Source organism: Onychostruthus taczanowskii, unplaced genomic scaffold, assembly GCF_017590055.1.
Source record: "Onychostruthus taczanowskii isolate IOZ18803 unplaced genomic scaffold, ASM1759005v1 scaffold58, whole genome shotgun sequence".
Lineage (NCBI taxonomy): Eukaryota > Metazoa > Chordata > Aves > Passeriformes > Passeridae > Onychostruthus > Onychostruthus taczanowskii.
In genome coordinates this window covers 2,258,849-2,281,415 of record NW_024503457.1, presented here as the reverse complement: position 1 = coordinate 2,281,415, position 22,567 = coordinate 2,258,849, and the positions used below count along the sequence as shown (strand labels likewise).

Sequence of the window (22,567 nt, the reverse complement as noted above, 5' to 3'; positions counted from 1 at the left end):
TGGGCATGAAAAGAAGTTACTAATGCCCTGTTGCATTCTTCAATTTGACTTTGTGAAATGTGTACCTGAGCTGTCTAAGAAACAACAGCTCTTTCAGTTTGAGTATGAGGGGAAAAACACAGGGATGGGACAGGAAATGTTTTTCCCAGTAGTTCTTTGTCTAGCTGAGTAAATAGTGTGGTGTAGAACAGCAGAATGCTTCACAAACTGTGATGTAGAGATGACTGTGTGCAAAATAACACACATTGAGAGGCAAGCTAATGTGTGGTGTGTTGGTTTTTTTTTTTTTTTGTTTTTGTTTTTTTTTTTTTGGTTTTTTTTTGTTTTTTTTAACTGAGATGCAGTCATGTTCTGTAATGGGAAACAAATAGGTATTTAAAGTTAGTGGTGTATGTCCAGGTGCCTGAACTTAGGCAGTCAGGATTGTGGTGTCTTTCTGTTGACTATGCAATTAACTTTAGCTCTCAGTTGGAAGGAAGGGGACAATGGATACTTCAAATACAAATGTGGGGCAGGTAACTGGCTGCTAGTTGTACAGTTTCTACTTTGAGTGATCATGTATGGTGACTACATTTCTAGTTTCACCTCAGTACATGCACATTATGGTGACACAAGTATGAAAACCAGGGAAACTCATAAGCAGCCTCACAGTGCCTTGGCTGAGCTTCTCGTGATACTCTGTGGGCTAGTTTGAGTCACCTTACTTCACATTGCAATCGCATCTTATATCTACATGAATTGTTTGCTTCACTGCAGTCTCTGTCTCGTGTTGAAGCCACTGGCCCTGTGAGCTTCCAAGGGGCAGTGTTTTACTGCCTGAACTGAAGGTACACTTAGTAATCCCTCATCTTAGTCACATTTTGCTATTGCAAAATATCCGAACAAATAACCTTTGTTTGGGTCTCCATCTAGAAAAATGCTGAGTCTGTAGTGGATACATTTGGAGCCATTAAAAATTGTGAAATAGAATAATTTTCTCTTCCAAGTCTGAATGATTTCCTTTCTTTCAGGGAAACACTGGGTACAACATCCAGGGGGTTGATCAAAAGACATCAAAGCTGTGATAAATTCCTTTTCCTGTGCTTGATTAACTGCAATTTCATATTCAGTACCTGAAGTTATGCCTAGGAAATGAGATTTCAGGTTGGTGATTAAACTTAACTTATGCAAGCGTGCTGTAGAGAGCAGAGGTGGTCAAAGGAAGTGAGTGGGTTTTTGCTCTTAATTTGAATTCTTTACATAAGTAATTTGCTATCCTACATCACAGGAGATTCAGGATAGCTTCCTTTAGGGCAACCAACTCAATAAACATACAAGATTTCCACACCTACCTGGGTGTGGAAAGAAACAAATCTAGAAGAGTGCTAATTAACATGGTTTTTAAAGGGAGATAGATGATCAGATGTGTTTGTGAATTTTCTAGTATATCTTTCCATCTCTTAGGAAGCAGGTGAGAATGGAAAGTTGGCTTTGCTTGGGCCGTCAAGAACCCATTCATGGAGGATCCCTGATGAGCGCCTAAAGACCTGTGTGAGCATTTGATGTAGATAGTTCTCCCTGCTCCCTCAGTCTTTCTATTTGATACAGTTACATATTTTCTATACTCTGTTACATAATTTAATATTGCTAAGTACTGCTTTCAGGACATTCTTGCAAAATACAGAAAAAAGGTGTTGTCCAGCCATCCAATCACTTTTACATACTTAGTTTAAAATTAATGGTCTTCAGTGCAGGTGAAATAAAAGGAAAATTTTTCATTAACATTCTGGAGTTGATGACTACTTACGAGTTTTTAGTCATATATAATATTCAGCCATATACATTTAAATGTGTGAGATTTTGTTGTGAAAGGCCTCAAAAGTCAGTTTCTGTTCTTCATCATGGGATCTGTGATCTGGGCATATAAATGTGTACATCTGTTGTTCTTTTCTTAATTGTTGGAGGTAGAAATAAGGATCTTGTTAGTGTTCTAGAGGTTTTTTGGTTTATATTCCACCTATCATTTGCTCTCAAAATTTTCGTTCATTCAGAAAAGTGAGAAATTACCAGAATCTGTAGTGGCTTACAGGTACAAAAATAAATGAAATAAAAAGCTGTGTGTAGTTGAGTCAGCATCTTCCAAGCCTCATGAAAGGGATCATCAAATCTTGTGGCTTGCTGCAAGTGAGACTTGAGTGTTTTAAACAAAACAAAAAATCCCCACTGGTATAATGAGTGAATTTATTTTTTCCCCCTTCCTGATACAGGCTGTTGCTTTTTAAAAAACTAAATCTCTAATTTTGTGAAAATAAAAATGTCTCAAACTGCTCAGCTCCTCCAACTCCTGCCAGTATGATTCCTTCTTATTTTCATGAGCCTGTAAGACTGTCTTTAGGACGTGAGCTTTCCCTCCTGCAGCAGATGGCTGTATGTGTGACATTTGTATTGTTTCCCTTATCTCCTTCCTGTTCTAGTGTTTTGTGCCCTTTCCACGTTGTCCTGTTTGACTTTTTTCGCTTCACGTCTTGGAACCCCATTGGAAGTGGAATAGTTGTCTTCTCTTTGAGTGGCAGAACACTTTGTGACCTAGAGATACTGTCCTAATTATGGAAGAAGAGGATGCAGTGCAAGCAAATCAGTGAGCAGTTCCCTTTCTGTAAGCAGCTTCCCCTCTTGGCAGGAGGGTTCAATGGGCAGACACTGGACAGTGGTAACATTGCTCTTGGTAGCTTATTTTGTTTAGAAGGTTCAGAACTGAGTTGTTTGTGATTTTTAGCACTACTCCCTTTGTACCAGGTTGGAGAACAATGATATGAGATTACGTACCATGCCTCTTGTCTGATTACAGTTTCTTTAATTCTCAGATGAATGCTCCTAAACTGTGAATATTACGTATGCTCTTAGGCAGAGAAACTGGAAGGAGAATTAAAAGGGAGAAGTAGTGCCGGAAATGTAAAGACCATTTATCTTAGCATAAGCTCTGAAAACACAAGTCACATGTCCTGTGATAAAATTATCCTAATGTTTTGAACAAGTTTTAAATACACTCCCACAAAACCCAGGTAGAAGAACTGTGTGGCACAGTCTCTCACTTCTGATACTTGCTGAAGGCAGCCCACTGGATAACCAAAACTGCCTCCTGCTTTTGACAAATTGCAGCTATTTAGAAGCACCCAGTGAAGAAGATTTCAACTGAATAGAAACTGATGGTAGCTGGTAAGTAATAGAAGCAGTTATAATTTTCTTCAAGGTTAATTACGCATAAATTCATTTCTTGTGTTCTTAGTTGAGAATCTGCCTATAAATCATTGAGAACGTTGAAACAAATAATAATTGAGTGAGCCTAATTTTGTGTCCCATGATATTAATATGAGTTTCTCTTAAAAAAAGTAAAACAGTAGACTTTTTCATTCAGTTTGCAAGATCCATGGCCTTTATTTCTACACATCTAGCAAAGTTGAAATATTTGTCAAATTGCTGGTGATGGGTGGTTTGAAGTTAAACTCAGTGTTACAAATCAGGAGCTAGCATATAGTTATCTACTGTGCCTCAGTTCCATTTCACCAAAAGATGATTTAACCTTAAATAAGAGGCACTTTCCAAGTAACTGCAGGGGCAGACCAGCTGTAGGTATCTGCTATTGATCTGATAACCAGAGCTTCCTGAAGCATTTCAGATAACTGTGTTTTTTGTTATGTGTGCAAGAATCATTCCTCACTTTGGAAACATGTGACACAGAAGGTCACTTCTTACAAAACAGCCTGCCAGCTCTCAAATGCGTTTTTGTGTAACCTGGACTCTGTTTCTTGGAATGTGCATGTTGTGATTCTTAGATGCCTTTCCTTCCCCCTCCTCACCTAGTAGTGATCAGTGATGAATACCAGCATTTAGCTGCTGTCTTGCGCTAAGTTCAGTTTTGTAAAAGCTAGGCCTCTAGAAGTGCTTCTAGTTCTCTTCTTTCTGTCCTCTACTCCTAATCAACCTGGAAAAATACTTGTAGGATAAAAGCTTTATGGAAATAGTGTTTGAGGTGCTGCCTACATATGAGCCTAGTAATTAATTTTATCTTCAAAAGGAAGCATGGCCAATATACTTGGGTCCCTCTCTGCACTGCAGTGCCCCATTCATGTCCTGAACCAAGCTGTGCTGCAGCTGTGGAAGAAGAGAATGGTCTCTGGCTTTGTGGTAGGTTTGGAAGGTGCATTCCCATGGATATGTGACCTTCCACACTAAGGGCTAAAAAACTCTTGCTTCTGGTGGCCTGATGCTGTGGTAGAAACAGCCTGGAGATCCCTTAAACTGTCTAAATACTGAATTTCTTGCAGGTTCTTGAAAGCCTCTGGCTGATGTCCTGGGATGACCCTGAAGTAGAGCATTGAGGGGTAGAGTTGGGTTCTATTGGCCTGCCTTTGCTGCTAGTGCTTTTGAAATATTAATGGAAGGAATTATCATGAAAGTGGGGCTGATGGAAAATAGGCACTGCTATAGCTAATGCTCTTGTAAATGAATCTAGAATGGTTTGGGTTGGAAAAGATCTTAAAAATCATCCAGTTCCAAACCACCTGTCATGAGCAGGGATACCACCCACTTGATCAGCTTACTCAGGCCCCCATCCAGCCTGTTCTTAAACACTTCCAGGGTTGGAGCACCTACAACCTCTCTGGGCAACAAGCTCTGAAGCTCTCCTGTGGGTTTGTGGAAGAAAGCTAACTTAACTGTGTTCCCATGTGTGACTCCCAGTGGGTGGATGTGCACAAAAGAGTTTACAGCTGCTTCTTGATGCTTTGGCTTCCTGTACATGGGAAGAAGGGAAATGACTGACAGCCAGGAGGCAGAAATACATAGAATGTGTTTGTGCTTAAAGCAATAATATGGAAAAAGAATAATGTTTCTAAAAGAGTAGACCATTTAATTTTATGTATGGTTGGATACAAAATTTAATCCAAAGAGGGTCTGCAATGAATAACAATAAACTCTTCTTGTAGTCTCTAAAATGTCATTTACCTTAATTGAGATTTTTATTAAGTTTGTGGTGTTTCCTCGCTCCAAAAATGGAGTGTTGTACTGATTATCTTGGTATGTATGTAGTTAACCCTTCTGCAAAAAATCCTTTGGGGAATTTTGATTTTAAAAAAAGAGGTTGTAATGAGCTAAGGCTATAGCAGAGTATCTAATGAGGAAGTAAAAAAACCTAACTCAGCTTAAAACAGGAATAAAGAATGAAGAAAAACAGGAAGAATTTCTTGTCTGTGAGGTAGTGGGCAGACACTGACTTAACAATTCTTTGCTGAGAGCTGGCAGGAATGCTGATGAGTGCAGATTTTCAGAGTGCTCATTGAGATACATTTAGGAGGGCAATCTTAACTAAGCTCCAACCACCCTCTTGCTTACTCTGCCCCATGGGGATCGGGGAGAGAGCTGGACGAGTAAAAGTGAGAAAAGTTGTGGGTTAAGACAAGGACAGTTTAGTGGGTAAAGCAAAAGTTGTGTGCGCCAGCAAAGCAAAAGAAGGAATCCATTCCTCACTTCTCATTGGTAGGCAGTTGTTCAGCTATCTCCAGGGAAGCTGGGCCCCGTCATGTGTAATGTTGCCTTGGGAATACAAGAACCATCACTCTGAGCATCCCCCACTTCCTACTCCTTTCCCCCAGCTTTATCTGCTAAGCATGACACCATATGGTGTGGGATATCCCTCTGGTTAGTTGGGCCCAGTTGTCCTGGCAGCATCCCAATCTCTTGTGCACCCCCAGCCCCCTCACTGTTTGGGTGATGTCACAGAATCAAATAGGTTGGACAAGATCTCTGAGATCAAGTCCAGCCTTTGAACATCTCCATGTCAGTTACACTATGACACTCAGTGCCATGTCCAGTCTTTCTTAAAACACCTGCAGGGACAGCCCATTCCAATGTCTTATCACCCCTTCTGTGAAGAGATTATTCCTTAATGTTCAACCTAAATCTCCCCTGTTGCAGCTTAAGTCTGTGTCCTCTTGTCCTGTTGCTGGTTACCCAGAAGAGGCCAGCCCCCACCTGGATACAGCCTCCTTTCAGGTGATTATAGAGGGCAGTAAGATCCTTGCTGAGCCTTCTGTTCTCCAGGTTAAACAACCCCAGCTCCCTCTGCCTCTCCTCGTGGGACCAGCTGTCTCAGGTTGACCAGCACTCCCAGGTCCTTTTCTGCTGGGCCACTTTCCAGCCACTCTGCCCCCAGCCTGTACTGCTCCCTGGGGTTGTTGCTGCCAAGTGCAGGACCCAGCCCTTGGTCTTGTTGAACTTCATGCCACTGGTCTTGCCCCATTGACCCAGCATGTCCAGGTCCCTCTGCCAAACCTTCCCACCCTCCAGCAGATCAACCCAACTTGGTGTTGTCTATGGACTTGCTGGAGGTAGATTCAATCTCCTTATCCAGACAATCCAAAAAGATATTAAACAGGACTGGGTTTAATATCTGGGTTTATCCCCCACCGATCCCTGGGGGATACCATTAGTGGCTGGATGCCAGCTGGATGCTGCGCTGTTCAGCACCATGTCCTGGGCCAAGCCATCCGGCTGTTTCTTCACCCAGCGAAGAGTGCTCCTTTCCATGACGTGGGCTGCCAGCTTTTCCAGAGTATGCCACAGCAGGTGGTGTCAAAGGCTTTGTTGAAGTCCAGGTAGGACTATATTGTCTTTCAGCACACAGGGATTGTGTCAGTTGTTTGTTACAATCCACCATTTGCCCTGTTTCCAAAAGGTGGGTAATGAGTAATGTCTGACTGCCACAAGGGATGGCCTGCTTGTGTGTCTTCAAGATTTTTTTTTTTAAGGTACATGTTGGTTAAAGTATGTATTATCTCTTAATTAAAGTTAAAATATGTATTGAAGTCTATGAGAAACCGGAAATTTTCTAATACTGTGCTGCTCAGCAATAGCTAAAATATCCCTGTTTTATCTATGCAGTTTCTCGAATCAGCAGCACAAATCCCAAAACACAGCCCCATACTGGGTACTGTGAAGAAAATTAACTCTGCCCCAGCCAAACCAGCACACCAAGCTAATCTGCCAGTACCTTATTGAGCAATATAAAACCTCCAGTAAGTGTGGAGTGACCTCCTGGCCCTGCAGTGCCAGTCAGACCGTGCTAAAGTACACCTGGCCGTGCATTCCTGCCTGAGCTAAGGACCTGCTTCTCAGTTTGAAGAGCAAGCTTCGGGAGGGAGTGTGGGCTTTGAAGGTCTCCTTTGAGTGACTCCGAAGTTAAGGACCTGGCAACGCCCACTGCTTGGATATTGTGTAGGGAAGTGGGCTCATCTGCAGCTCTTTACCCCTGTGGAAAGGCATTGTAAATTAAGGTAATAAGTATCAATTTTCAGGTACTGCAAGGAAAAAACAGCTGATTTTAGAACTCACCCTGTGGAAAATAATTTGTTTTCTGTAGAGGGTACTTTTCTTTGAGGAAATGAATTGGTGTTTCAGCGGGTGTTAGAGCTGAAAAGCTTCTCCCACAGGCCAGGAGCGAGTGTCTCGCCTAGGTCAGGTTGTTGTACAGCCCTGTCCTGTAACTGGCCTCTTTGTTACTCACTGCTGAACAGGATTTGACTGTCAAGCTCTGCTGCTGCAGTTAAGTGTTCAGTAATACTGCTTCCTGCAGAACTCTTCCAAAATAAATCCAAGGTTTCTTTTTTCCCCTCCCCTCATGATTTCCTTCCAATCATATTTTCCTTAAGGAAAGCTGCCAAATGACCGCTTCTTTCTAAGCAGCAGTTTCAACTTGTCTTTTAGACACATAGTTTCAGAAGAATTTTACATCGATGCTTTTTTACTTACTTGGACTTAAATTTCTAGTTCCATTATTGCATTCCTGCTCTCATTTCAGTAGAGGCATATAGGAACTTAATGAATTTAACTTAATTAGCTTAATTTAGTACCCTGATACATTTTCAGTAGACATGGTGTTGATGCTAGATTTCAGCTGGAGTTCTGGTGGAGAATTTTCTTGTAGATAGGGTGGTAGCATCCCATCAATCTGTCTTGCCCTCATTTCTTTTGCCAGATATCAGTGGTTAGATAAAACATTTCCCTTCACAGCTGTGAGATTGCAGAGACAAACTATTAAAAACTGGTGTAATTTTTTCAGTATGTGTTGAAGGTGCACCTTGTGGTATGCTTGCATGTCTGGCAGGCCTAAGATTAATTCTGTTCATCTTTTACAAGGCACTACCCTTCCAGGCAGCTGAAAATACATAAAGTGCTTGAATCTTCTGGGTTTATCTCCTTTTTCAAGAAATGAACACAGTACATGAAGAGAACTAAATAAAATGAATGGTTTGAAAAAAGTAAATCCAGCTAGCTAAATGTAAAAGTTATTCAGGATTGTAGAGACATCAGTGGAACCTTTAGCTACAAGTAGGGTTTTTTTTTTTTAACGTGGGTCTAGCCAAAGTTTTTGTTGGCAAAAACATGCTATGTAGTGTGGTTAGGTTTTCTCTGTGTAATGCTTTGTATTGCTAGACATAATATGATGAAGTTTAAAACTTTGGATAGAAAGCATATTCTTTCTTTTATGAAATGTGATAGCTTTGGATGGAAAGCATACTGTTTCTATGGGAACGTCTATTTTGAAATTAAAATTCTTGTGAGTTCAGAAGCTCAGTCTTAATTTCATTATTAGAATTGTAAGTTCTGATTTATTCTTGGCAGCAAGAAAAATAATTTTGCATTTATGTAGCCGAACAGATTCCAGGTATTCTTTTGTTCCAGAAAAGCTGAAACTAGTTGGCTAAATCTTGTAGATAATAGGAATCTTCTCTGATATTTCTTCTCCTTTATATAGGCATTGTGAAGCTGAAGGCATTGCTGATTATAGAAACCATAAATATGCCTTTAGTCTAAAGTCACTGAGTTTATTAGTTTCTTTATAAAAAGACAATTGCAGCTAGAAATATACAGACTAAACAAACGTATAAGGCTGCAAATGAAGAGAGACTAGTGTTATGGGGTGCTGGCAAAAGGTTGAGCTAGATTCTTTGGGCAACAGCGTGTTTTGCAAGGTCCATTCAGTTGGTAGTCGATGGCAAACCAAGCTCTTGGTACCTTGTGCTGTCCCATAAACTATGAGCTGTTCTGGAAAGTACAAGTTTAGGGAGAGATAAAAGTCATCAAGAATGTAGGTAATGTTGTGACTTTGGTAATAAAATAATACAGAAAGATGGAAGAAAGGAGCTACGGGTAGGATTTTTAGTTCAGAGAAATATGCCAGAGGCAAAGAGTCTGAGTGAAAAAATACACTTTCTCTGGCCTAACAAGAAGGAGGTTAAGTCATAGGGGAGTTAAGTCCTCCTTGCAGGAGGAGTGTGGAGTTTTTCTGGGGTTTGGGGAATGTGTTGTTTTTTAGTTTGGTGTTTGAAGGAGCGGTGTTTGTTTTTTGAATGGATTACTTTGTAAAGCTGAAAGTCTATCAAAACTCAGGAACAGAAAGCTGAACTCCAACAAGCGAATCGGTGGGATAGTAACTTTCCTTTCTTTAGACACTTCGTAAAATTCAAATTCCTCTTAATTCACAAGACAAGGACTGAATGAAATTCTATCGTCTTTATTATGCAGGAGGTAAAATTTGAATGAGGATTACACTTGGTCTCTGATTATGCTCTGTAAATGTTTTTTTCCTTTATGAATTTTTTTTCTTTCCTGTTTTATTCTCTCCCATGTAAACTTGGTCTTCTTTCACTGAGTGTGTCTGACAGGTCTGTCATTGGGAACCAGAAATGCAAGCCTTATGGAGTTCATACCAGTTGTGGAATGAAAACGGACAAACTACTCTTCAGGGCTAGATTTAAAAAGTTTCTGGGAATATTTAAACTAATTAATGATCAAATAGTACAGAATTTGACAAGATGACTGAGGGGTGTTTATTATATTTGAGCTGGGGGTGAGAAGGCTTAATCTGTGGTAATTGGTTTTTTTGGATACCTCTGGGACTCAGAATGCTCTGCAGGATTCAGCTGATTGGCACCTCTGTAAGCTGCTAGGCATCTGCTTTTAGTTTAGCTGCCTTTAGAAAATGAAGCTTTTACTTAAAAGCAGATTTCTCCATAAACTATCACACTGTTAACTGTCAAAAAAACTAGGAAATTTTTACCCATGTTTCAATTGTTGGTTCTTTGGTGTTGTACTGTGAATTAAAGCTACGCCGCTTTTGAGGCATTTCTTCCACACATCAGAGAAAGGTGGTAACTTTATTTCGGAGCTTCTACCACAACATGCCTAGATTGATAATCTTCTTGGAGAATATGAAATAAAACTAACCTGCAGCCAAAAATTCCCACTATTTTCTGTTTTGCGATTCTTACTAAACAGGGGTTTGAGTGTGCCTTTTTGTGAAGAAAAGCATATTGCAACAACCCATATTCTTCAGATAACGCTCAGATGATCCTGTAGATCATTAACCACATCTTGCAGAGTTTGACATGTGATGTGCAGCACACCATGCTGGCATTCTTGCATAACTTCTCAGTGTGTTATTTGTCCTAACAATAAAAGGCCCATTTAAGTGAACTTCTTTGGAAGAATTGTTTTATGTGAATTGTGCCAAAGTATCACTTTTGGAATGTTAATTGAATTGATGGTCTAATAAAAATTAAAGAGTCAGTTAAAACTGCTTGACCTATTGGTATACTTCAAGTTTGACACGGGAAAGATTTCTTAGAAAGGTCAAGGGCATAAAGGGGATTTTTCTTCCAACAAATCAGGCCTTTCTTGAGTGAATTGGCCTATAAAAAAGGAAACACAGCCAAAATAGAATTATGAGCACTTTTTACTGGTGAGAACCATAAGAGGAGCACATTAATGGTAGTTTGTGCTGTTGTTTATTTCAGACAGTTAAGATGAGATGGGATCTTGCCACTGCATACAAATCTTAAGGGCAGTGTCAAGATGGTGGGGCCAGGTTTTCAGTAGTGCCCAGTGAAGGGACAAGGGACAGAAGGTACAAATCAGAACATGGAAAGTGTAATCTAAATATTAGGAAAATCTTCTGTACTTTGAGTGTGATAGAGCACTGGAACAGGCTGTCCAGGGAGGTTTTGTATCCTCTTTATCTGGAAATGTTCAAAACCTGCCTGGAATTACCTTGTGCAATCTGTTCTAGGCAAGCCTGCTTCAGCAGGGAGGTTGGACTTGATTTACAGAGGTCCCCTCCAACCCCAACCATCCTGGGATTTGTGTAACTTTCCTTTTGTAAATGCTCTAAACAAACAATAAGCTTGAATCTGTAAAGAAATATAGGCAGCATTAATTTTAGCGAAGTTATTAATCCTTTCTAAGGGAAGACTTGTCTTTCAAGAATGTAGGTGAAGTGGGTAGAATTTTAGTGCAAAATCTTCTACATATTTGGTATTTGTTGGTCCTTGCTGAAACATGTCCTTCAAATCTTATTTATGGCATATTAGTTAGCTTTAGTTTAGTTGTTTTTCTTTAAAGGGAGAGGAAAGAAGTAGGCCAAAATAAATCTGCATAAAGCTTTTTTCATTAAAGGTATTACTATTCTTGTGTATAAAGTATAGTGGAATTTCCATTTCCAGTAAGTAATCACCCCCTTTTTCTTTATTTCAGATGCCTTCTAGAGATTCCTTTTGTTTATAATTATTCTGAATGAATTCCCTTCCAGATGCACTGATTGTAGTAGTTTTTTTTATCTGTTTAGCTACACAATTTGTGCTTTTGGTACTCTTAGATAAAGCAGAGGAAGAGTGAGCTGCATTTCTTAATGCACACAGTAGATGCTGGTGTAGACTATCCTTCTAGGGGGTAGTTTGTCTTCTCTTGGCAGAGTCTTAATAGCTAATTTTGATGCCCAAAAGGATGTTGGCTTTGTTATGTAAAGGGATGGAAATAAAGGATGGGTTTTATTTTTTCCCGTGCATATTGTATTAGAGAAAAGAATCCCTAGTAAAAGGCCTTGATGCTTGGTAATGCTATTAATTTCATCCAGCTTTTCCTGAAACCTGTTGTAGATTTTCCTCATATTCCATGGAGAATATATTAATATCTGTTAAGTATTCCTGCATAAGTTTGCTTCCAAAGAGAAAAGAGTTATGGTCTTTAAAAAAAAAAAGTGTTTAAGAATTAGCCCTTTCTCACAGCCCTTCACTTATTTATCTCTCTGTATTTTTCCTAGATTTTTATTTCTGTCGTAATGTAGATTCCCCAGTAACAGAGTTTACATATATTTTTGGATGTGTCTTATCCCAGACACTGTTGGATCACTGATGGTAGTTTAGTAGTCTTCTAAAAAAAAATAAAAAAATCTCTCTTTAATATTTTTATTTATGTAAAAGGTACAGCTTAATCTTTCAGGATAAAAGTTATAGTGTGGAACCATAGCTCATAAATTTTGGATTATAGTGCCAAGGCATTTCCTGTTTTATCAAAACTTTCTCTGCTTCCACTTAGATGACTAGTTGGATTTTCTTGAGTAACTTCATCCACTTGTCCAGGCAAAAATCAGTTCTATTAAACTGAATTTTTAATATTAGGTAGAATTATATTCAATTGCCTGCCCGTAGACTGTATAAAATTTCTGAATGTGAATTCAGTGGGGACTAGGTTATAGTGACATAATGTAATGCCACTTCCAGATCAGGAAAATAATGTTACATTCCTCCTGTATAACAGCACACTGTAGTCTTGAGACCTGCCTTTTATTCAAATGTCATGGAGTTAAATGTATTAAAAAGCATCTTCTGCTTCACTGCTTACAGTTCATAAGGCTTTCTCATCTGTGGCACTCAGCTCAAATACATCATTGGCTCCTCTCAATCTGGGACTTGCCTCCTTTGGGATATTATGATCTTTTTATGGGAAGAGATTTGGAGCTAATGTCCAGAGTATATTTGCCTTCCTGACCACCAGCCTCCAGGGGAGGAGAAGCAGCTCATGCAGTACATTTCCTTTATCTATCTAAAAGCAGCAGTATAAATACCTAAATGCTGCCAGGCTTGGCTCTTAGTTTTGGATCTAAGCTGGTGAATAACCTCTGTGATAAGGACTCGGTTTGTGTATAGTGGTAGGAAGAAGGAATCATATGCAACACGATGGGTGCTTTTACATGTTTTTGTGTTTTAAATCAGAGGAAAAATAAAAATGTTATAAAGACGAAGTTGTGTTAATTGTTTCTGTTTATTTTAAGTGTTTTAAAATAACCTCCATTTTCTAAGGCCAGACCTAAGGGTGTTTAAGTAATTCATAGAAAATGATTGTGCAGTGTGCAAGTTCTAGTCTTTCTAGTCATTGATTTTGTGTCCAAGGGGCACATTTGTTAGTGGAAGTGGGGTATTTCTAGTACAATATTTAAAGCTGACTGGAGGACAGGGCTCAGTTTGATCATGATTTCTTGTCTTGCTTAAGTGAGAAGTGAATTACTGCTTCTGGTTTGTGTGGGTTGTTTTCTCACACTGAGCTGCTGTTTTGCAGAAGGAGGTTTAGAAGACTAGAATAATTCGTTTGTAGAGTGGGGATGTTTGCAGGGTCGTGGCAATTTCAGACTCCTTCAGCATCCAAAGAATTTGCTCATTAAGTAAAAACTGCATAGATTTAAGGGAAGAGATGATTTCTTTCACAAATTTAAGTCTTCTATTACGAGATAAAGATTCTTGAGTTAACAATTCAGAATAAATTGTGTTTAGAAGTGGAGTAAGCATGTCTCAATTATGTATTACTTTGATTCCACTTTCTTGACTGTTTTTGATGTTTTCTCTTTGGAGAGCTTTATGAAAGAATTTTCCTTTGTTCATTGTTCACTTAACCCATGTGGTTGTTATTTTCTTCTTCCATATGTAGCTCTTTCTACTTTAAAACATGCAAATAAAACCCTTTGGGTATTAAGATCACTACTCTCCTATGTTTATGTTATATTCTGCTTTGGCCAAGGCATACACATCTAATTTTAATAACTTAAATAGAAGCTGCTAGAATAGGGCACAGTTCATGCCGTGAATGTTGATTCATATCTAAGTAATGAGTATAAGCAAAATCAACGTCATCTTGGTTTTAGCAGAGCTAGACATCTGTTGCATACTGAAGCTTCAGCATATTCAAGTGTCTTCTGTAATGCAGCTTTGTGAATGTATAATACTGGGTGAAGGTGGAGCTGAAATGAATTTTATCGTTACTCAACTGTAATTGTTTTTGTGGTTGGTGGTTGTTTTTTTTCTGGGGAGAGGTGGGGGGTATTGTGTTGGAGTTTTTTGTTTATTTGCATTTGTTGGTTTAATTATTTAGTTTCTCTCTTGTCTCAGAGACTGTCATTCCATGGGGAATTTTGTCTTGAAGAAAAACCAAATGTTGGCATTTTTCTGACAGATCAGGAAATCATTTAATTCTGACAGCTCCTGGACATGTAGAAATTGGACTCTCCAGTCCTTTGTGACTCATGTGTCCACAAATTTCTATTTATGTAATCCTTGTTAATCCTTTGGGATGGAGAGCTTTATTTTTATCCCCAAGTAATCACAGATGTAGTCCAGTTCTTAACAAAGCTCCTGACTTCAAGGGAAATATGATAAAGCCACCTACAAGAAATAAATACCAACCTTGAACAAGGTAATGAAGAACCCTGACTTCATCACTCTCAAAACTTGACAGCCTGACTCATATGTGGGCAGGAGAATTTTCCTGAAACCTTTAGGGACCTTTACTGTTTGTTCTTTGGTAGTCATTATGTATCTTGGTATATGTGCACAAATAGAAATCTCAGTTCCTAGCAAAATTGTTTCCCCTGATGTCCTTTAAAGGGTCACAGCTTTACTGCCTTGTCTGCGAACAGAAAGAAATGTTGTTCCCTTTTCAAAAGGGATCTTTGTCTACTCTTGTGATCTCAAGGATGTTCCTGCTGAGGTAACTCAAGAGCATAAGGGTCACCCTTTGAACCTTCATCTACTGCAGCTGAATCCTCAAAGCTCATTTCTTTCTAATACTGATTTCTGTGATGTGTCATGGGTGTCATACTTTCTCTTTTCTTTCCTCTTCTAGCTATCTCCCTAGGGTACAGTTCCTATCCGGTGCAGTTCCTATCTGGTACAGTTCCTATCCCTCTCCATGTACACTCAAGTTCAGACTCCTATAAAGCAGAAGGAGAATCTGAAAGACAAAAGCTAGCTCATACCTTGTGTTTCTGTTAATTCCTCTCTACTGGTTAGATTACAGTACTGTGAAAATCCTTGGAAGGTCCCTGGTTTATAGACTGAGCACTTCCTGGACAATTCTGCAATCTTGTGCAATTTTAACACAATGGTCACGTGCCTCTGTAGCCCACCTTTGTGTACTTTTCCCCACTACATATTTAACTTAGGAACTGGGTTATGCTGCCACTTAGACTATGATGATAGAGTAGAAACAGTACTTTTTTTAGTACTTTATTGAAGACCTTTTTACCTCTTTAATAGTTGTGTTTTATTCCCTCCAGACTGAAAGTAACCCTATTTTGCATTCTTGTACATGCTCAACAGAGAGATTTAAAACTTCTTCTTCTGGTAGAAGTTGTGCCACTTCAGAAGTTGTGGTGAAAGCCTTTGAAGAGGTGCTAGGTGAGGAGCATTCAAATCTGGCTTCTGCTCTCATAAACATACACAGCTACTTTGGATACCGCCCTCAAGGGGCCATGGGCAGGCAGAGAGCTCCAAGAGCAGCATTGAGGTGCTGCTGTTGTCAGTGAATCCCAGAGCTGGAAGGGATTGGGGTGCTTGGATGGGCTGTGGTCCCATCCAGAGAAAGGATTCACAGGGGCTGCTGCCTTCCAGCTGAGAGGTCAAAGTGCAGTAGGAGGCCTTAAGTTCAAGTCTTGGTACACTTTAGATCTAGCCTTGCTTATTTGTCAAGCCAGCCTCTTGCAAGGTCTGCTTTTCCTTTCTTTCTCTCTTAGGTTCCTTACAAACTTCATGGTACTGAGGTCCATTTGGCTCAAAACTCTTTGATTTATGACAACCATCATGGGACTTTGAAAATGCTTGTTGGTTGTGCTGCCTCTGAGTGGCTGAAGTCTCCAACAGGTCTTCATATACTTGATGGAAGACCTTCTGGAAAGCTGATGGTGCTGCAGATAGGGATACAGCTGTAGGGTTGTTAACTGCTCTAAAAATGGTAAAATATAAAAATGAAAAGGAAATGAAAATTAGTTTTTCATTGCTCGGTTTTCAGAATTTTCCCTGATGTTGTGCCTTTGTGGTTGATTTGGTGGTTCTTGCAATTCCTTTGACTGCAAATTGTTTGATAGTTCTTTCACTCTTCTCTGCTACCTTTGTTTTTTTGAAAAGGCAAAATTGTTTAATTTTTGGATTCAGGGTTTACCACTTACCTTAACTAATTGCATCAAAAAATATGTGGTTGGAGTGGGACCAGATGGGTCCAGAGGAAAAAAAAATAACTGGCTATAAGATGGGGATGGCTGTTTTCAAGCAGTAAGTTTTTCATCCTAATGTCTGGTACTATTTTGCCTGACACCTTGAGGACAGGTATTAGTTTAAATACTTAGTGTAGTTTTGGGGGTTTTTTCCATATGTTGAATTGTTCCAGCTCATAAGTGTCAGAAGTAGTCTGTACAAGGAAACTGCTGCGAAAATACATTGTGCCATTTTTTCTGCATGTGGATTGTGTTGTGAGGGTGAGCAGAGGGGACTATCCATAATTCCTTTGACATAATTAATCCTATGCAAGGTAAATTCTTACTGTTTCTCTTCCCCCTTTCAACAGTGTATTAGTTATAGAAATAGTCAGTTGGTAGCTGCCATGTAAAAGTGTCATGGTTTATATTATGCTGTGCAAGATTAGATTAGCATATAAATACCATAAAACAAGTAATAGTATTGTTCTGCTGCTTGGTTGCTGTAGCAAACAATTCTGGGGGCTGCATTTTATGGCTTAGGCATTTGAAGTGGGAGAACAGGGGGACATACATGTTCCATTGTGGTTTCCAGACCACAGTATAATCAGGGTTCGGGTGAGAACAAAATCGGTCACGGTACAAACTTTTATTGAAAACTTGGGGACATTTAAAGACTCAGTTACAGTGCAACTGGAAGAACAACTTTAACATGAGGTTGGGAAAAAAAGCATAAAAGGACTGACCTCCTAAATCCCCTGCATCCCAATCTCCCTTGCCCTTATTCAACATACCTAAACAAGCGTATAGCTTTTTTTTTTTTAAACCTCCTTTTTTCCTGCCTCCCAGATCATGAGTTAAAGAATTTATTTCGCTGAGGGAAAGCAAATCAGAGGTTATACAAAATTGCACTGAAGCAATTTTCCATAAACTTTGCCTAATGATTTTCAGAATGCTGTTCGCTGAACTTTTGACCTCTGCAATGTTATATAACTGCTATTACCAATTTTTCGCTTTGAGGGAAAGTATTTAAATTACACGCATGTTTTTGATGTGAAATCCTCATTTTCTGTGTGACGAGAAAGTAACCGAGGAACAACTATTTATTTTTTCTCAGCATTACGCCTGAATTTATAGACATTTGTTTCTACCTTTTTTCCCAATCATTCACCAGCCTGAAAGATCCCACAATTTTTCCTCATGCAAATGTTTCACATACTTCTGAGGATTCTCACCAGCTTCCTTTTACCCCTCTTTATAATGAACTCTGCGCCTTTCCAAACCTCTCTCTCTGGCAGTTGCCAGAGTTTCACTCTGTGTTAAAAGTGCAATGAGATTTGGATTTCATGTTCTAGCTTGAGGTTTCCCAGGTTTTACTGTTTTACTGATAATGATGAGCACTGTCTCTCTTCTGGCAGCTGTGGAGTACAGTTCTGATGTTTGTCGAAGGACTCACTGCAGTGACTGTTCTGTTCCCCACTGGAGGCAGATTCCGAGTTCCTTTCAGAGTGCGTGTTCACGTGCCGATGTGTTTTCCCAATGTGTGCTGGCCTGCATTTGTCAGCATTAATTTCTTCTGCCTTTCCTGTTCCACAGTCATTTACAAGGATTTAATGATGAATCATTGATGATGATGAAGTAACTCCTGGTGGTCAGTAGCTTTGTGCAGAAGATGAATGTAACCAGATCTCTTCCAGATTTTCTATAAATGAAGGTTCTGTGCAAAGGGATCGTATGAAAAGAGTTGGAAAATGATGTTGATTTTTAAATATTCATAAGTGTGTAGTTGGCTCTTTTTCATCTTTTTTTTTCTCTGTTCATTCACACTTATGTAGTGACCTAAGGCTGACTCTGATGGCTGGTTGAGATCTAGTGTGTTTATCTTTTTCTTGGATAGTAAAGCATACAGCCTATTCTACAGGTGGCAAGTATTTGGGGAAGGTAGCAGCTCTCAATAGGAAGGAAAGCACGGTTTGCCTTCTGCCTAGTTTCCCTTAGTCCTGTTGCAACTACTGAAGAGCATCATTTGCTTCCCAGGATTTAAAGAGGAGTCTATTTTGTCTTCCAATAAATGAAGTTGAAGGACACCATCAGGGCTTACTTGGAGACGCTGGAAGATAGTCCCTGAATGAGGAGAAAGAAATGTTTTAACTGTTGGTTATTGAGCAATGGCCAGGGCAACTTAAAAGATTAATTTCTCTTAGAATGTATTAGGATTTTCTGTATATTGTGTGTTTAAAAAATGTGTGAAAACTGGTGGAAGGACAGATGCATATCACTACAGGCTGGATACACAAGACACTTTTCCTGTAAAGCCAAGGTACCTGAGAACTCTGGGCATGTAGCATCAGACTATATGGCTTACAAAATCCTTCAAAACTTAGGAAGAAGTGGATTACTGATTTTCATACAGATTTCTGAACTAGATGTACTTGAAAATGCATGCTGGATTTATAGGAGTAATAAATTCCAGCAGAACTTGAAACTGTAGAACTTTCTTGTTTGTAAATGGTGAGGTAAATGGATGGGCCATCTGTGGGTAGTAGTTAATGTGATGTAAATCAACTAGCATGCAATTTAATAAAAAAAAAAAGTTTGTTTTTTTTTTTCTCTGGAAGTATGAATGCTGCATGAGCTTCCTTGTTCACTTGTCTCTACAGATTCCCTTCTCTGAGACTGAGCAAATAATGAGTAGAGCTGTTCTGTGGTACTGTTGCTCTCTTATGGAAAAACAGAAGGAAAAACCTGAAAGTGCTACAAAACGCATTTTTATCTTCACTGTTTCATCCAACTTGTGAAATTGGTTTAAAATTCCTTAAACTCTCTTACTTGGTTAATAATGTGTTTTCCAGCACACTAACATTTGCTGTGTTTAAACCTTTGCCAGGACGGGAGCAGTTCCATGGCCTCGGGTCTATGTACTGCAGAGGAGCGGCTGCTGTGATCCTCACGTACGACGTGAACAGCCTCCAAAGCCTGACGGAGCTGGAAGAAAGATTCTTGGCTCTGACAGACAGTGCAAGTGCTGACTGCATTTTTGCTATTGTTGGAAATAAAGTTGACCTCAGTGATGACTGTACTTCACCACCGGATGAAAACAGACCTGAGAAGTCTGGTGCCAGCTGTGGCTCAAAGGTGCGGAAACAAGTCCGTGCAGAGGATGCAATTGCGCTCTATAAAAAGATACTGAAATACAAAATGCTAGATGAGAAGGATGTTCCAGCTGCTGAGAAAATGTGTTTTGAGACCAGTGCAAAGACAGGATACAAGGTGGACTACCTGTTTGAAACTGTGTTTGACATGGTAGTCCCAATAATCGTACGGCAGAAAGCTGAGGGGCCACCACAAACCGTAGACATCACGGACTACAAGCCAGCCAAAAGGACAAAGTCAGGTTGTTGTGCCTGAACCATCTATGTGACATGGAAAAGGGGAGGGATTTTTCACTCCAGCAAAATGAGGAATAAGAACTGCTTGCAGTTGACCAGAAAGGAAAAGTCAAGGAATAAATAGACTAAAATGGTGTATGCAAAAAAAAAAAAAAAAAAAAAAAAAAAAAACCAAAAAGAGAGAGAGAAACAAATAAATCTTCTGACCATTAAAGGCTTCTGGGAAGCTCTGTGTATTAAAAAAAATGGGAATGCAAGTGAAATTATAGAGTAAGACTTGCCAGTTTCCATGGGCTCTGAAGACAAGTGATGTGTTATTAGAATGGGTAGCGACAATCCTTTGGACAGATTTGAAACATTCTGATTTTTAGTGACTTGCCATTTCATGTTGCATGTAAATGATCTGTTTGTGTACTCTTGAAAACTTTCATATTATGATCTTCTTTTCCCTTATGATTCTAACTTTGGAAGACTGAACATATAGTACTTTTTTATTCTTAAGGAAAAAAAGAAAATCCAGGTATATTTATATTTGTAGCTAATAAGTCAAATGCAATCTTTTTATGACAGACATGACCGCATATGATTCAGAAGCTGAACTATTAAAATCACTGTGGATATGTACTGTTCATTTGGAGACTTTATTAATGAGAATTCTTCTTCCATAGTGGGCTTTCATGTGTTAACAAGCAGTATCTCAGCTCTTGCTGTTCTAATTGCAAGTTGCAGGAGGAAGTTTTTTTCTTTCCTTCCATTTCCCCCTTGTAATTATTTTTAATATAGGTGGATTTTGGGGAAGAAATCAACATTATTTTGTTTGTATTTTTGTAAAAACCTCTTTTTGGTGCCTTTAGGGGTATCATTGTGTTCAGTATGTGTTCTGTCTCCTTTCCCACTCCTTAGTTTTTCTCAGGCAGAGCTGCAGCTTTGATTTTTATCAGCTGTGCATGACATTACTACCTGGAGTAGTAATTACCTCTACCTGGAGGGGAGTGAAGACTGGTGTTTTCTGATGTGAAACAGGCTAATGCAGGAGGAAGGGAAGAAACTGCCTTTTGTGGAGTAAAAGGCCCATGAAGGAGCAATAATGAGGTACAGGTTTCCCTCCTGACCTGTAAAAAGGTGTGGCTAACACTTAATACAGCTCCTGGAGTTTCCCAACCCTCTCAGCTACAAAGAATGCACATAGTGACCCAGGAGCTCACACTGAACTGAGGCAGAGTGAAGAACTTCTAGTTTTTAAACACACCCTGAGACCACCCCCTCCCCCACAATTTCTCCCAAAAAACCAGCCAACCACTCAACCCCAAGGATGCAGCCTGCATATTTTCAGTTTTGTGAGCTCCTGTGTGGGGACTTCATCTTCCTTTGGGTGCCTCTGGTACAATTTTCTAAAACTAAGGGTTGGTGGTTCTTACACTTTGTCATTGCCTCTCTCTGTCCCACTCAAATCACAGTTGTTCCATACATAGGGAGAAAATTCCTATACAAATAATAAATTTTTTCTAAATAGATTTAAAACACTTTTTTTTTTTTTTGGACATATATTCTATTGAGCAAATTGCTGCAGAGCAGTAGCTTTATTTTCTGCTTTCAAGTTAATTCATAGTACACATGTAGTGGGGAAGAATGGCTTGAGAGAGAAACCACTCAGCATTAAATAATATAATCATGGGTTTGGGTTGGAAGGGACCTTTAAATGCCATCTAGTCCACTTCCCCATGCTTTGAGCAGTTAGGTCTTCAATTTGATCAGGTTGCTCTGTCCAATCAAAACTAGACTATTTCCACGGATGGGGCATCTACAGGTGCAACACCTGTTGCAGTGTTTTACCAACCTCATTGTCAAAATGTCTTCCTTATATCTAGTCTGCACCTGCTCTTTTGTGGTTTAAAATCATTAACCCTTTTCCTATTGCTACAGGCCCTACTAAGGGTTGTAATCTTTTGGGTTTGCCGGTGGCTTGCAGACACCTACCAGACTGTCAGAGACTAAACAGCACCTGAGCTGTGGTATTTTAAAATGTGTATAATTAGAAACCTTCTAGCCATTATCAAAATTCCAGGGTCAGTATGTAGTCTTCCCTCAGGACTGGGAAGAGACAAACAGGTTGCACTCTGTTTTGTTCGTGACCAAAGGGTTCTGCAGACACACCTGTGAGAAGTCCAGCCCTGGACTTCTGCCCTGTCAACCTTTTCTGTTGACAGCTGAACCTGCAGCACACACTGATTGCAAGGTCAGGCATTTTGGGAGATGACTGGGAGATGTACATCTGGAAGGCGCAGAATAGGAAAAATATTTTTAAATTTGGCATCCAACACTTCTTAAGGTGTTAAATATTTGCAATTCAGTTGCACCAGCATTTGATTCATATGAGATCTTAAGTAATTCTTACAGTCTTTCTAAAAGCTTCAACTTGGGTGTTTTCACCACATGAGATGACACAGGAACCAGTCTTGTGTGCTGCACTCTTGCCCTTAAGTCTACACTTGTCTGGTATGTTGTTCTTGTTTTTTTTTAGTGTTGCTGGCTATTGTTCCTTGAGAAATTTCTGGGTTATGATGGGTTGACACTGTACCAGCCTTTGTGAGATCATGGGATTACAGAACAAAACCTGGGAAGTAGTTGGGTAATACATGGGAGCTGTTGAAGAGAGGTCACTTGTCTGCAGCTGGGCCTGTTGTGATGATGCTGAAGCCAAGGGACATCCTCCCTGCCAGGACTAGTGGAGGTGGTTGAAAGCGTGGACTAAGGACTCTGCCTGCCATGCCAGGGAGGAGAAACTCATTTGACAAGCATTTATTCCCCCTGCTCCTTTCCCTGTGGATTATGTGAAGTGATGATATAG

General features: G+C 39.6%; 1 protein-coding gene across 1 annotated transcript in view; it reads left to right on the top strand.

Moving 5' to 3' along the window:
* RAB20 (RAB20, member RAS oncogene family) overlaps positions 1 to 20,343 on the top strand; it is a 28,379-nt gene extending 8,036 nt beyond the window's left edge. The window contains exon 2 of the mRNA XM_041418123.1: positions 19,218 to 20,343. Within this exon, the coding sequence (XP_041274057.1) occupies positions 19,218 to 19,738 (521 nt within the window). The 3' untranslated portion in view covers positions 19,739 to 20,343. The remainder of the gene's footprint in view (positions 1 to 19,217) is intronic.
* Positions 20,344 to 22,567: the final 2,224 nt, after the last annotated feature.